This window comes from Cnephaeus nilssonii, assembly GCF_951640355.1.
Source record: "Cnephaeus nilssonii genome assembly, chromosome: 4".
Taxonomy (NCBI): Eukaryota; Metazoa; Chordata; class Mammalia; order Chiroptera; family Vespertilionidae; genus Cnephaeus; species Cnephaeus nilssonii.
In genome coordinates, this window is record NC_137075.1 from 107,881,528 (window position 1) to 107,897,393 (window position 15,866).

General features: G+C 61.0%; 1 protein-coding gene across 2 annotated transcripts in view; it reads left to right on the top strand.

Annotated features, from left to right (window-relative positions):
* TRAF3 (TNF receptor associated factor 3) overlaps window positions 1-15,866 on the top strand; it is a 96,349-nt gene that overhangs the window by 56,802 nt on the left and 23,681 nt on the right. The window contains exons 2-6 of one of the 2 annotated variants that reach the window (XM_079768849.1): window positions 2,186-2,446; window positions 3,434-3,485; window positions 6,962-7,066; window positions 7,612-7,779; window positions 13,907-13,987. In XM_079768849.1, coding sequence (XP_079624975.1) covers window positions 2,202-2,446; window positions 3,434-3,485; window positions 6,962-7,066; window positions 7,612-7,779; window positions 13,907-13,987 — 651 coding nt within the window. In that variant the 5' untranslated portion in view covers window positions 2,186-2,201. The remainder of the gene's footprint in view (window positions 1-2,185; window positions 2,447-3,433; window positions 3,486-6,961; window positions 7,067-7,611; window positions 7,780-13,906; window positions 13,988-15,866) is intronic. The other variant, XM_079768848.1, reaches the window with a different exon arrangement.

Sequence of the window (15,866 nt, forward strand, 5' to 3'; positions counted from 1 at the left end):
GACGACCCCGTGTGGACAGCTTCCTCGTGGCCCTTCCTCCCTGGGGACAGTGGGTCGGGAGGCTGGTGTTTCTCGTTCCTGCTGCCCAAGCCCTCGCAGGCGGAGCCCAGGCGTGGGCAGCACGCGGGGCGGCTGCGGGGCCGCTGGGAGGGGCCGCGAGAGGCCTAGCGACCTGCGGCGGAGAGGCCTGCCCCACCCTCCTGCAGGCTGTCCTCGCCTGGGACAGGTGCCTCCTGCACTGCTCTGCCTCGGGGAGCGGTAAACGCCTCCTAACTGCCCTCCGCTGATGTGCGCGGAGCCTGGCGTGCTGAGGGAAGTGGCCGTGGTCATTGTCGTTAGCTGGTGAGCGCGTTGTCTCACCGGGAACCGGAGCTGGCCTCCGCGGAAGCAGCCAGCTCGCGTTGAACACGGCACTGAGCGCAAGCTCGCCAAGCCCGCAGGACAGACGCTGCCGCGGGGTGCTGGCTCCGGCCGAGCGAGGCCCTCGGCGCGAGAAGCTCTCAGGTCGGCCGAGGGTGGCGTGGCTCAGCCCTCAGCTCGGTCTGTGTCCGTGTGTATGCAGGGCCTGCTGCCCGTCAGGCTCTGTCCTCGGGGCCTGGGGCTTGTCAGGCAGCCCGACGGGTCAGACCCGAGTCGGCGGGAGAGACCAGGAACGCCGCGCCTGCGGGCCTGGACGGCGGGAGTGCCAGGGAAAGTGGGGGCGGGGCAGCGGGGTCCGGCGAGCGGGGTTGGCCAGGCTGGGCTCCGTGGGAAGGTGGGGGCGCATCCCAGGAAGGGGGGGCACCTGGAGCATCTGCAGACGCAGGTGCCCGGCCTGGAGAGGGCCAGGGCAGGTCGGCTCCCGGGCACCTGTCCGCTGAGGGCAAGGTGCGCGGGCACCGTCCCACTCGGCGCCGCGGTGAATGGGTTTGTGGGCCGCGAACGACGTGCTGGCCTTTGAGGTCATTTCCAAACGTCTTCGGTTTCGCAGGTCGACGTGCCGGGGCTCCCCACTGCTCAGCAGGGCTCTGTTTCACGAAAACTAACCGTGTGGCGGAGCCCGCCCGTGCACCCGTCGACCGCAGCTCGCTGGCATGCGCTCCCCCATCCCGAGTGGGACACGTCCATTCCTCCAGCCTCAGAAAGGCCGAGGCAGCGTGAGGGCCGAGGCCGGGAGAGGGTTCTGCCGGCCCCGCTCGAGCCCCGGCTTCGCACACCTCCCGGTCCAGCAGGGCCCGGCGCGTGGCCCCCGGCGCTGGCCGGGAGGAGGGCGGGTGGGGCAGGCCCGCGGGCCTCAGAGCAGGGAGAAGGGTGAGCAGCAGCAGCCTGGTGTGGCTCCAGAGTCCAGTGAGCGTGGAAGCCACGTCCTCGCAGGCGGCGCGGCCAGGCTGGCACCTGTGGCTCGTGTCTGGGAAGGTGCGTACGTGTCCCATGATGGCAGCTTGAGGTGGGGCCAGCCCTCTGCTCACGGGTCACTGCGGTAGGAGAGCCTGCGCGTGGGCACAGGAGACCCGTCCAGCCGCGTGTCCCCTCCGCCATGTCCCGGCGTGGAAGAGCCTGCAAGTCCACAGTGGGCTCTCCCAGGGCGCTGTGGGCTCAGAGTGGGGACCCGGCGGCTCTGCGGGCTCAGAGCGGGGACCCGGCAGCTCTGCGGGTACAGAGTGGGGACCCCCGGCGGCTCTGCGGGTACAGAGTGGGGACCCCCGGCGGCTCTGCGGGCAGAGAGGGGACCCGCAGCTGCAGGGTTGGTGAAGTGACAGGGCCGGCAGGAGGCAAGGCCAGGCCTGTGCTGCCCAGGCTGGGCACCTGGGGCGCACTCTCGCGGGGTGGCACGGCGAACCCTTCAGCAGGAGCTGCAGGCAGGCGCACAGGTGCCGGGCTTGACTGCCGGCCCCCGCAGCCTCGGCCACCCGGGCGGCCAGCAGCGGCCTCCGCGTGCGGCTAACGGGAAGTAACTCAGCCGGAGCGTCGGAATGGGGCCTCGGGTGGGAGCTGACGGCCCAGCTAGGGAGTCTCTGTGGTTTAAAGAACCTCAAGACACAGCCCGTGCCGTCGGCTGTGAGCAGTGGCGTGAGTGGTGCGCGGCGCAGCGGGCAGGGCGCGCCCTCTCGTCCCGCCGCGCCCAGCCTCGCTCAGGCCGACAGGCGCCGGCTGCCGTCTCCTTGCTGGACCGTGGCAGCACGTGACTCGTTTGTTGTGTTCCCAGCAGAGCCTCTCTCACCATGGAGCCGAGTAAAAAGATGGACCCTTCCGGCTCGCTGCAGACCAACCCATCGCTCAAGCTGCACCCGGACCGCGGCACGGGCGCCCCTGTGCTGGTCCCCGAGCAAGGCGGGTACAAGGAGAAGTTCGTGAAGACCGTGGAGGACAAGTACAAGTGCGAGAAGTGCCAGCTGGTGCTGTGCAACCCCAAGCAGACCGAGTGTGGGCACCGCTTCTGCGACAGCTGCATGGCCGTCGTGCTGGGGTAGGTGCCGGCGCCGCGGGCGCCTCCGTCTCCGGCTGCTCTGCAAAGCAGGCTCCGGGGGGACCCAAAGGGATGGCCACGGGGGGGGGGGGGGGGGGAGCGCACCTGCGTGCAGGGGCTCAGGGACTGAGGCCTGGGCCGCCAGCCCATCCCGCAGACTCTGTCTCCTCCCCGAGGCACCTGTAAAGTCTCTCCTGCCACCTTCTCAGTGGCCCTGGCGTCCCCTGGCCCTGGCGTCCCGGTCCGGGGTGTCCCAGCTGTGTAGTTGAGTTTGCTGGAGGAGCTCACAGTTCCGTGGAGGAGACACCATCAGCCAGTGACGGAGGCCTTGTGGCGCATGCTCTGTGTGCGGGAGAGGAGGACAGGCCAGCGGGGAGGCCTGGGCATGCCCCTGCCCGGGGAGGCACCCCGGGTGTGCGTGACGGAGCGGTGTGAGCACTGACCTGGGAGCCCCGTCAGCCGAGTCCCTCTGCCACGGCAGAGCCCAGGGTCCCAGCGGAAATGACGTGGGCGAGCGAGTGTCCTCTCCACCGGTGTCTCCTGGGCGCAGGGTGGGCACTCTGCCCGCGGCCGGGCACCGGCCTGGGAGTGCCCCCTTCTTCCTGACTCGGCCCGAGCGCAGCAGCGGCTCCTCCTGGGGCCCGGCCAGGCCCGGCCGGACCGCCTGTGGGCGGCTGTGAAGGCTCCATGGGGGACGAGCGCGTGGAGGGAGTGTGGCTCCTGAGGCCGGGCACTCCCACAGAGGAGCCCACGCATGGCTGGTTTTGGTTTCTGAAATAAAATTTCACTTTTAACTGAAAGGGGCTTTCCAGATGGGACTGACCTCCTGTGCTAACTTCCTGATGAAGTTACCCGGACAGTCTGCCCCTCTCCCTGCGGTGCCACCGCCTCCAGCCAGCCCGGCCCCCTGCGCCGGTGCGACCCTCGAGGGCAGGACCGCGGCCGGAGGCGGACGCCGCTCTGACGTGTTCGTCTCTTTCCCCTCAGCTCCGCCAACCCGAAGTGCACCGCGTGTCAGGAGAGCATCGCTAAAGACAAGGTATCGGGGTTTGTCCCTTTCTGTCCTGTGCTGGGCGCTGGGTGGTTTGTGCGGTGCTCGGTCCCGTTCTGTCGTGGGCGCGGGACACGCAGGGCAGCCCTGCCCGCAGCCAGGAGGCGCCTCCTCACACGGGGGAGCGAGGAGGCGGGAAAGTGGGGAGCCCCGGGACCCGGGGGTCTTTCTCAGAGACACGTGCCCCCCTGGCTCCCTGCCCCCTGCGGCATCCTGAAGCCATTACCCCCCTGAGATGTCAGCCCCTTCCCGGCCCACGTGCCTGTGTGCGGGGCTCGGTGTCACCGGGCCTCTGTCAGACTGGAGGCGCCAGCTCCCCGCGGCTCCCCCTGGGCCGACCCACCCGGCGCCTCTGTGGCCCGCCCTGTGCTGCCGCACTCGCCAGGCGCACTTGTCGTTTGAAGTGGCTCATTGAAGTACTTAAAATGTCCATGAAACCCTGGTTCCGAGGTTTGATTAACGGACCTAACCGTTTCTTAAATGCAGGCCACTGCGTTGTAGTGCAGTGCTCGCCCCGGGGCTCCGGCTGCAGCCGGCAGGCTGGCCTCTCCGCAGCCAAGGTGCAGGGTCTGCGGGCGCTGCAGGTGCCCCGCTGGGCAGGGCAGGGGCTGGGGACCCGCGCGGCAGTTAGAGATGGAATTAGCCAAGTGTCCATCTACCTTTTCTTCCTTTTTTGTCTTTATTGTTGAGAGTATTGCAGATGTCCCCTCCCCCCCAAGGCCCCCTCTCTGGTTCCCGCCCCACCCCTTCACCACCCTGTTGTCTGTGTCCACGGGTGATGCATATAAGATCTTTGGTTAGTCTCTCCCCACCCCCCTTCCCTCTGAGATTCGTCAGTCTGTTCCATGTTTCCATGCCTCTGGTTCTATTTTATTCATCAGTTTATTCTGTTCATTAGATTCCTTGTTCGCTTATTTTGATTTTTAGATATAATTGTTGATAGATATGTATGTATTGCCATTTTATTGTTCATATTTTTCATCTTTTCTCCTCCTCCTCCTCCCCCTCCTCCTCCCCCTCCTCCTCCCCCTCCTCCTTCCCCTCCTCCTCCCCTTTCTCCTCCCCCCCCTCCTCCTCCTCCTCCTCCTCCGCCTCCTCCTCCTCCTCCTTCTTCTTCTTCTTCTTCTTCTTCTTCTTCTTCTTCTTCCTCCTCTTCTTCCTCTTCTTAAAGAATACCCTTCAGCATTTCATATAATACTGGTTTGGTAGTGATGAACTCCTTTAGCTTTTTCTTGTCTGTGAAGCTCTTTATCTGCCCTTCAATTCTGAATGATAGCTTTCCTGGGTAGAGCAATCTTGGTTGTAGGTTCTTGCTATTCATCACTTTGAATGTTTCTTGCCGCTCCCTTCTGGCCTGCAGAGTTTCTGTTGAGAAATCAGCTGATAATCGTATGGGTGCCCTCTTGTAGGTAACTAACTGTTTTTCTCTTCCTGCTTTTAATATTCTCTCTTTGTCTTTAACCCTTGGCGTTTTGGTTATTTCTTCTTTACTTCTCTAGTTGTAGGACTTCCGTTCAGCCAGCTTTCAGGCAGTTCTGAATGATGGTTGTTCTGTATTTTAGTTGTAATTTTGTTGTGATTATGGGAAGTGGTAAGTCTGGTGTTTACCTACACCACCATCTTGATTCTCCTACCTTTTCTTTCTAAGTATTTACCTGCTTCTAAAGACTTCAGTTGGTAACAGGGAAGGGATTGTTTCTAAGAAAAACAAATCACCTGGTTCTCCTTACCGTAACATGATAGCTAACCTTGTTCACACGCCTCTAACCGACGTAGCCGGAAGAAGTCGAAACAACGGACTGAGAGGGCCTCTTCGTGTCTCATTTCATTATTCAGTATTATTCCTTTTTTTTCAATCGTCACCCGAGGATTTTTTTTCCACTGAGGGAGGGAGGGAGAGAGAAACATGGATGTGAGACACATCGATTGGTTGCCTCCTGCACGTGCCCTGATGGGGCTGGGGATGGAACCTGCAACCCAGGTAATGCCCTTGACCTGGAATTGAACCCGAGATCCTTTAGTCCATGGGCCGATGCTCTAACCACTGAGCAGCCAGCCAGGGCAGTTCCTATTTTTCACTGGCGTTGATAGCTGGAGGGAAAATGCTAGTTTTGTTGAAGAAGCATCAATGAGATGAGTCACGCCGCGGGTCCTCGTGGGGGACCAAGGTCAGGCGCTGGTGGAGGCACTGCGGCCCTCGCGCCCTCAGCCGTGTGCACAGTTGCAGCCGCAGTCTGAGCGCTTTAGCGCTGACGCTCTGTACTTCTCGTGTTCTTACGTCTCCAATCTGTAACGGTAAACTCCAATGACTCCAGAAACTGACACAAAAAGGAAGCGTATTTCTTACCGGTTAAAAATACCTGTTTGACTTTCGAATCTTAAATTATGACCTTTTTAAAAAAAGTCCTGTTTATAAAAAATTAGATCTGACTCCAAATTAGTTTATTTTTAACTCTTAACAGCTGTCAATTCTGTCTCTCTGCTCTGGGGTTGAGAAAGGCACCCTGTCTGGTTCCCCCTGTGACAGCGTTAGCCTGTGGGACGGTAACCATGTTGTTAGGAGGAGTGAGCACACGTGTTTTCTAAAGGGGAAACAGAATTAAAGAAAGGAGGTTTTCCTTTCGAAAGGGAAACGTTTTCATTATTGGATCAACTTTGCAATATATATTTAAAAGGGTTTTTTAATAGCAGGCTAATGCCTCCTTTTTGCTAAATAATGAGTCGTCAGTGACTTAACCTTTGGAGAAGGAACCAAAATAAATGGTTTACAAACCGTCTGTGAGATGTGGTCTTTCGCGGGAGTGTCTGTAGTGAGCAACCCACCAAGACATCCGGTTCTCCCAGGTTCTGCCCTTGAGCCTTGACCGGAGGTGAGCTCGCGTGGCCACCTTCACGGTGCCGGCTCCTGAGTGTCCAGAGTCCTCCGTGAACTCGGTCCTGGTGTGCCGCCTGAGACTGTGTCAGAGGGAAGCAGCGTCCTCTGTGTTCAGTGTGACTCGGTTCCTTTGGCTTCTCTAGTAAAAGACGGTAGTTAAGGTCGTGCTATTTAAATGTGTCTCTGCCCGGCCAGCCTGGCTCCGTGGTTGAGCGTCGACCTATGAACCAGGAGGCCACGGTTCGATTCCCGGTCAGGGCACAGGCCCCGGTTGGGGGCTAGATCCCCAGTGTGGGTGTGCAGGAGGCAGCCGATCCATGATTCTCGCTCATCGCTGATGTTTCTATCTCTCTCTCCCTCTCCCTTCCTCTCTGACATCATAAAAATGTTTAAAAAATAAAATAAATAAGTTGTGTCTTAGGGGGGCAGCGTCTCCCTTCTGCTTGTAGACATGGGAGGGAAGGTGGTCCTTCGTGCTCTGCGGCCCCTCGAGGAAGCTTCCTGACGTCACAGAGTGGTTAGCGTTGTCCAAGCAGCAGCTGGTGGCGATGCGGCGGCTGACCCTCCTCTCCCCCTGTCCTCCTTGCAGGTGTTCAAGGACAACTGCTGCAAGCGGGAGATCCTGGCCCTCCGGATCCACTGCCGCAACGACGGCCGCGGCTGTGCCGAGCAGCTCGCCCTGGGACAGCTGCTGGTCAGTACCCAGGTCGCACTGGGGCCCGGGGGACAGCGTCCTGGCCAGTGTGCGCACCGAGGCATCATCTTCTAAGACCCCGCCGCACGCGAGGGCAGGCACGCCACGTGGGCATTAGCAGAATCCTCCACTGGGTATAAACTCGCCACCCTATTTAGAACAGAAAGGAAACTGTATCGAATTTTAATTTTGGAAGACCCGTTAAAACCTCTTCTTTTTTCCATGAAATTCCACATAACTTCTTGTGTTCCTTTATTAGTATCATTTTTATCCTGAAAAGATATTTGAATTAGAATAAAACAAAGTCCTTAGCAGATAACCATTTATTTACCCAGGAAGGGAAGTTGACTTAATTCTTCAGAGCAGTATCGTTCGAGGAGCCACTGCATGGGCGTGGCCTCGCGCCTCCAACCCTGGGTCCCTCTCCTGGAGAGCTGGTCTGAGCAGATGGAACTGTGTCTGAGGCAGCTGCCTGCTGGAGGCTGAACTCGGGCGCTTCCCGTGGATTTGCCGCTGACTAAGACTTGGGGTTGTCTGTCTCCCAGGTGCATTTGAGGAATGACTGCCAGTTTGAAGAACTCCCGTGTGAGCGTGCTGACTGCAAAGAAAGGGTCTTGAGGAAAGACCTGCGCGATCACGTGGAAAAGGCCTGTAAATACCGCGAGGCCACGTGCAGCCACTGCAAAAGCCAGGTCCCGATGATCACGCTGCAGGTGCAGTATTCGCGTTTCACCTACCGCATCTGCCCGCAGAATAGCGTTTAAGTGACCATTCTAACAGGAATAAAGAGAAAAGACGGGCGGAAATAGCAGTCTTCATCTGACTTCATTTCAGAGTCAAGCTCCATTTGTTTACTCATTTTCATTTACGTAATCATCGCCTGGGTGGACTACCACTTGGGTTGCCAAAAAAATGAAGACTAGTCATTCAAAAGAGGTCGACTTTCTCGCGCGTCCCAGGGAGTGGCCCGAATCGTGTTGGGTCGCCTAATTTCTTGCGCCGTGTGACCATCGTGAGGGCGGCCGGCGCCCTGCGCTGTGGAAGCACGGCCGTCTGTCCTGCGGAGGTGCGGGCTCACGTCGTTCTCAGACCTCGAGTGTTTGGCCCAGTTCAGTATCCTGCGCGTGTTCGAGTCAGACCCCTTGTCTGTGGATTGAAGAGAGGGGTGTGCGGACGAGGGCAGACTTTGAAAACAGCCAGTGGTGTGGGCACCCTCAACGTGGGTCCACTTTTGAATGAACCTTTATTAAGTACCAGCTGTGTGCAGGCGCCCTGGGACCTGAGGGTCCCTGGGGAACACGTGGTGGGGGGTCCGAGGGGGGCCGTGGAGAGCGGTGGGCTGCATCAGGGAGCCGGGGCTTGCGGCTGCCCTCAGACACAGCGGCGAGCAGGGCAGCTCCGAGCAGAGGGAGCAGCGAGGGGACCCAGCTGGGCTGGAGCTGGCTTGGAGGTGGACCTCAGGCGCTGTGAGGCCAGCGCACGCCCAGCCCTGAACGTAGTCGAGGTGCCGAGGGTCAGGGGGCCGCCGGGAGCTGGGGGTGACGTTCCCCGCACTGTGCGCCCAGCGGGGCGGGGGAGGCACCATGTTGTCCTGGACAAGTAGAGCAGGGAGAGGAGGGGTCTGGGGTAGTTTTGAAGTAGAACCAATGGGATGAGCTGATGGCTCAAGTATAGAGTGTGCGCCCAGCGTTTATAGCTAGAGCGTCCGGATGAGCAGGAGCGTCCTGCCGAAGTGGGGCCCGTGGGGGATTACAGGCTTGGGGGGCGAGGGGGAAAGCGGGGTGGTCCAGGCTCCGGAAGGTATGAGCAGCTGGTCCTTGCAGCCATGGGATGGGTGTGACTGGAGAGCCCACATCAGACGGGGCACATGGTGCTTGCAGGCCGCTGAGACGGGAGGCGGCTGTCGGGTCAGGAGAGGGGGACCCGGTGAGGGGCAGGCCAGGCAGTGCCGCTGGGAGGCTGCGCTGGAGGGGCGGGCGCTGACTTCGGAGTGAGGCAGGGCGATGACTGGGGTCATCAGATGAAGGGATGGAGAGGGGCCGCCGGGGTCAGGGCCGCAGCCGCATCCTGCTGGGTGTTCTGAAGCACTTACTGACCAGAATCCGGGAAAGGTCTTTGTTTTTGATACAAAATCTTTATAATCTCCACGTTTGCCTGACTTTGTGTAACTTCCTCATGCCTGTGGCTTTCTCCCGTTGTGAAGTCTCCCCTGTGATTCTGCAGACGCTCCCAGGTGTGAGGAAGTGGGAGGAGCTGGGCCCGCCCTTTGGGGAGGAGCGGTGGTCTTGGTCATGGCCGAGCGCCCTCAGTGACCCCTCAGGTGCACGCGGCCGCCCCTAGTGAGCAGGCTCTCGCCCTGCCCGCGGTGGCACGTTGCTGTCAGACACACCCTTTGCTGCTGGCAAGAACCAGTTACCTCTATTTGCAGAATAGAATCCAGTAATTAATTTTCATTTGCCAAAGAATTGTAGAGTGTGTCAGTTAGACATCACACAACTGACTGAACTGCAGACGGGAGTGAGGAGCCTGCTGTTAAAATAACAGCGAGGGATTCACGCGACGTTTCAGTGCCTGTTGGACCTGGTCGAGCGGTTGCTCAGGCGCACGCGGTGTGCGCACACGCTGTGGTCTGTCCCCTCCCCTCGCTGCCCGTGGCGGGAATAGGGCTCCGAGGAGGCCGGCTCGGTAGCTGCGGGGCCGCGCGGGCCTCGGTATGCAGGTAGCATTCGATTTGATCTGGGTCTTAAATTTGTCAGCGGCAAACGGGTGAGAGGCACAGAAAGATAGTTAGCAAGTTTGGGGCCGGAGTTGTGCCAGGAAAGACTTGGAAATCTCACTGCGCTCTGGTGATCACCTGTTTTAATGATGCAGACGTGCCGGAGTATGTTAAGGCATGTGCTTCCATCTGCCAGGGCCTGTAACGCGCGGCCCCCTCGTGCACAGGAACTCGACCCGAGCCAGGCCGGTGCACTCGCTTCCTCGCACACCTGCCCCCTGCTGGCGTGGCCCGACCCCCTGTCTTGCTCACTTAGCCTCATCCTCCAGGCCCGGTGTGTGAGGCCCCACGCCTGTGCTGCTCAGACGCAGATTGGGGAAGCCCTGGCACTCGGGCCGTTACTTCTCGTGGGAATCTCGCTCCTGTGTCTGAGCCGGTATCGCTGTTACATCGGCGGGGCTGCAAGTAGCATGATTTTACACTTAGTCTAATGTAAAATTCACTTGTTCATTTGTGAGAAGTCAGTTACATAGATCTCATTCCACCAGAGAAGGTGCGTTTAATGGGAGGGTTCGTAGGCACAGCCACGTTGGAAACGAGTTGGCGGAACATCCCTGTCCTCAGTGAGTGACCCCGCCTCTCCTCGGGAGGGGAGGCTGCGTGCACCGCCAGGGAGCCAGGGAACGCCCCAACGCCCACCCGCTGGGAGGGCACCGGTCCACCGGTCGTGGTGGCCTCAGGGACACTTGTGTGACGGCGACATTACACACCGTGAGAGGTGAGGGCCTGCCCGTATGCAGTGCACGGATTGGCCTGAGAAGCCTGGCACAGCCCAGGTCACAGACGGCTCCTAGGGTAGAATTCTGTTTTGATAAAATTCAGAAGCAATCAAAACAAAGCAGTGTCTTGTCTGGCTCACATACGTGTGTAAGGAAACTTTCTGAGCAAAGGGAGAAGCAGAGGTCAGAGGTTTGGGTGGTGACGGCGGGGGAGGCGGTGAGACCGGACAGCAGCACACGGACAGCAGCACACAGACAGTGAGGCCAGGGCTGGTCCTGCCACAGCTCGGGTGTGGCACAGCTGCCCTGTGTGCGTGTCCAAGTCCCGCTTACCCTTACAGGCTGATTTCATCAGTGTGCTGAGTTCTTGCACCAACAGATGAACAGCTTTTTAAATATTTTTGTATTGATCTCAGAGAGGAAGAGAGAGGGAGAGAGAGGCTAGTAGAAACATCAGTGATGAGAGAGAATCATTGTTGGCTGCCTCCTGCCCGCCCCACACTGGGGATTGAGCCTGCCACCCGGGCATTGCCCTGACCGGGAATCGAACTGTGACCTCCTGGTTCATAGGTCGACACTCATCCACTGAGCCAGGCCCACCAGGCGATGAGCAGCTTTCTAGTGGGTGTGTTAACGGCTGTGTAACAAGCGATCACAGAGTTGGGTGTTTTAAAACAACAGAAGTTTATTCTCTAACAGTCCTGGAGCTAGGAATCCAAAACCACGGATGGGCAGGCCGTGCTTCCTCCAAAGGCTCCGGGGAGAGCCCCCCCCCCCCCCCCAGCCTGGGCGCTCCCGAGTGCAGCCCACAGCCACATTGCCGGGGTCAGGCCCGCGTTCACGTGGCCGTCTTCCTGCCGCGTGTCCTCTCCTCGTGTGAGGACCCTCCCTGGTCCAGTGAGGCCTCGCCTTAACCTCACATCCACGTGGACCCTGTTCCCAGTGCGCCCACCCATGAGGCTCCGGGTGGGCAGGAGTGGGGAGAGGGCTCGAAAGCCAGGAAGGGAAGTCACAGGACATGACCGACCAACACGAAAAGCCGCCTGGCCCCGCCTGTTAGAGAAGCACAGACGGCGCGCCATCGGGCTGTCCCTGTGGAGGTTGGGAAGTTGGATGGGACTGACAAGGCGGGTGCTCGCCCACGCGGTAACGGTAACGGGTGCAGGGTTAGAGGGGCCGGTGGCATGTCTGTCCAAGTCCCATGGAAAGAGCCTCTGCCGTTGATACCCAGCACCGCCTGCTTCCTGACACCTGTCCTCAGGTACCGCGCACAGATCTGCAGAGACGCGCATGCGGAGGCATTGACTGCCTGGCCCGCGGCCGGACACTGCTCCCACCCCACCTCCCCCTCAGGGCGCCCCTCCTACCCCCCCAACACTGCTCCCACCCCACTGCTCCCTCAGGGCGCCCCTCCTACCCCCCCACCCCCCCAACACTGCTCCCACCCCACCTCCCCCTCAGGGCGCCCCTCCTACCCCCCCAACACTGCTCCCACCCCACTGCTCCCTCAGGGCGCCCCTCCCCCCACACACACTGCTCCCACCCCACCTCCCCCTCAGGGCGCCCCTCCTACCCCCCCAACACTGCTCCCACCCCACTGCTCCCTCAGGGCGCCCCTCCCCCCACACACACTGCTCCCACCCCACATCTCCCTCAGGGCGCCCCTCCTACCCCCCCAACACTGCTCCCACCCTACTGCTCCCTCAGGGCGCCCCTCCTGCCCCCCCACCCCCCCCAACACTGCTCCCACCCCACCTCCCCCTCAGGGCGCCCCTCCTACCCCCCCAACACTGCTCCCACCCCACTGCTCCCTCAGGGCGCCCCTCCTGCCCCCCCACCCCCCCAACACTGCTCCCACCCCACCTCCCCCTCAGGGCGCCCCTCCTACCCCCCCAACACTGCTCCCACCCCACCTCCCCCTCAGGGCGCCCCTCCTGCCTCCCCCCTTCCTCCCAACCCCCCCCACTGCTCCCTCAGGGCACCCCTCCTGCCCCCCCACCCCCCCAACACTGCTCCCACCCTACTGCTCCCTCAGGGCGCCCCTCCCCCCACACACACTGCTCCCACCCCACATCTCCCTCAGGGCGCCCCTCCTGCCTCCCCCGAGCCCCCCACCCCCCCTCCCCCACCCCCGTTTGCATCCCTAGTGGTCCTCCTGGGCTGGCCTGTGCGTGAGGATGGGATGGGCAAGTTGGGGAGGAGGCGGAGCGCTGCCTGGTGAGCTCTGAGGCCCAGGCCTGACTCCTCCCTCACAGCGGCCCCCCCCCCACCCCCCCGCCTTTCCAGGGGAGGCGGAGCGGAGGCGGCACTGGCCCAGGTTTCTCACTGAAGACCTGGCCCTGGGCACGCAGGCAGGATGGGAAGCCAAAGCCGGTGCCGGTGCCTCGGGAGGCCTGCGGTCGAGGGCCCTCCAGTGAGCTCCGAGCAGTGTGGACTCGCCCCCGGGACCTCGGGACCTCGGACCTGGCCCAGCGGCGGGCAGCGAGTGCCGAAGGTCACCGCTGGCTGCAGGCCCACAGAGACGGGCCTCAAAACCACGCGGGAAAGCGCAGTGCGGGGCCTGGCTCCAGGCCTCGGGAGGGGAGTTCAATGGGACTGACAAGGGCTCACTCACCCACATGGGCCACCCTGTCCTCTGCTCCCACACCCGCCCGGTCAGACCCAGGCGCCTGGCCAGGCTCCCCTCGCTCGGCTCAGCAGCCTGGCTGGGAGGCCGGAGGGAAGCTGGGACCCGGAGGAGCCGTCAGTGTCCGGGGCCTGGCCTCCCGGGCCCGTGCTGAGCGCGGTTCCCCCTTCCCCTCCGCCTGCCCTCATGGCGCTGTCGCCTGTCACCTGTGCTCCCGGCTCCTGCCCTTCCTTCGCTTACGGACGGTGCGTGGGTGCCTGCGGCATCGAGCTGACCAGTCCCCGTCACTCAGGCCCCTGCACTTGAAATGGTGCCGTCCAGAGAAGGGCTCAAGCAGAATTTGCCCGTCTTTTCCAGGCACTAAAGACAACCTCAGAGATTTCAGGGCAGTGATTGAAGGACCCAGGAGGTCTGGCTGTTCCAGGCATTTGAGAAGCCTCATTTCCAGATGCCAAACTGAGAGGCCAGGCAAAACCCGTCCCCGACAGCCCGCCCTCACCCGCCCTCGCCGCTGCGGGCACAGGCACCCCGCTAAGAGCGCACGCTGCCCCAGAGGGCTGTAGCTCGGGAGGGGTGACCGGGCTGCTGCGGTGCCGTATCTCCCGCACTTAGTCAGTGTGAGGGCTTACCCGGGCGTCCAGTGCCTCCTGTGGGTCCGCGTGGGGGCTGGGGCAATCCGTATGTTTCAAAGCTGACGACACCTTCCTTTTCTCCGGCAGAAACACGAAGACACTGACTGTCCCTGCGTCGTGGTGTCCTGCCCGCACAAGTGCAGGGTCCAGACCCTCCTGAGGAGCGAGGTAAGGGCGCCTCTGGCCTGGCCCAGCGTCTGTGAGGACAGCGAGCCACAGACGCCGCTCCCCTTCTCAGGAGACCCTCGGTTTTGCAGATCACAATGGGAAACCTCCCGCTGCTCTTGGGAGTCGGAGGGTTCAGAAGCGAGCGATAAAGGCCGCAGAGTGAGTGCGGGACCAGGTGTTAAGAATAGGGAAAACGGGACTGCGTGCAATGCCAGCAGAGGAGACACCATTTTTAAAAGAAGCTGTTTTTAAGGCAGTGAACAGGAATTACTGTAGGGTTATCTCAAGAAGATGGATTCCTTCAGAAATGCTGCCGACCACTTTGGCCACGCTTCTGTGCGCGGCTGGCGTGGGAAGCGAGTGCACCGGCCGGCGGCGGCAGTGTAGGGGCCCCTGGGAAGGCAGCTTCCCCGGCTACATCCAGACGGAAAACGCCAAGGGTTCTTCATGTCTTTGCATCTGATCCGGGCCTGGAGCCCCTTTGGGGGCCATTTGGGGTGCCATCGGGCTCACCTGGGCTCCGTGCGTCCCCTTAGTCCTGGGAGCTCTGCTCTGAGTGTTCCCTCAGCCTTTTTGGCCGCCTGGAACTTTAGCACTGGATGCAGTGTGGGGAGCATCCCCCCTGTCCCCACTGAGCGGGAGACGCGGGGTGCAGGCAGGACCCCAGGAGCCGCTCTCACTCAAGGGGCGTCCTGCACAGGTTGACTGCGGGCGAAGGCAGGGTCTTGCCTGGTGGCCGGTGCCTCTCCGAGCAGCGGGGAAACACACTGATTATTCCCACAGCCGGAGAGCCGCTCTGTTAAAGTGAACGTACGCAGAGTCTGCGTTGTTGGAATAATTTCAGGGTTTTGTACACTCTGCTAAGTTTTTACTCAGGGCTATCTGAATTAGAGACGAAAGCTGCCTCCATTCTGCCTGTGAGTTATTTTCATTTCAAAAAAATCTTTAAACCGGCATTTATCTTGAGTTTCTGGTGAAAGGTGTTATTGGTGTATAGATTATTCCAAAGTGCCTGCAAATTCTGGAAGGCTGTGAGAGTGACGATAACAAGGCCAATTTAGGGAAAAGCGTGGCCCGAGTTGACGGTGGCGCCCTGACAGTCGCGGGAGACGCACTGCTCCCCGATCCAGCCGCCGCCGGCCAGGAGCTCCTTTTAAAGCTGAAGTTGCTCAGGCTGCGCCTCTGCCGGCCCCTGCGATGGACCTTCTAGGCCCGTGGTCGGCAAACTGCGGCTCGCGAGCCACATGCGGCTCTTTGGCCCCTGAGTGTGGCTCTTCCACAAAACACCACGGCCTGGGCGAGTCTATGTTGAAGAAGTGGCGTTAGAAGAAGTTTAAGTTTAAAAAATTTGGCTCTCAAAAGAAATTTCAATCGTTGTCCTGTTGATGTTTGGCTCTGTGGACTGAGGAGTTTGCCCACCACTGGGCTAGGCGCTCCCTCGGGTGCAGGCCTGACTCAGGCCGGGGTCCGAGGAGCCTCAGATGTGCTGGGCTGCCCGCCTGGCCCGCGTTGGCCGCTCAGAGACCTGCAAAGGTTGCCATGGCCGGTCGGGTCCCTTGGGCCACCCCCTCGGTGCTGGCCCTCGGAGCAGTCGCAGCAGCGCCAGGGAGCAGTCCTGGGGCCACTCTCCTCTCTGCCCCAAGTGCTGACCTACCGGGAGGGGCCTGCTTTGTCCTGCAGACCAGAGGCCCCTGCCAGAGTGACACCCCACGGGCGCTGGGGGTGCGGCCCTGGCCCACGACAGACACGTCCTGGTGGTTCCTATAAAGGTCTGTCCCCGGAGTTTCCTGATGAGAATGTATTTCTTCAGTGAAAGGAGAAGCTGTCCTTACATTGCGTCAGCCCAGCGCCCAGCACTTTCTGCCTCCTGAGGGGGCAT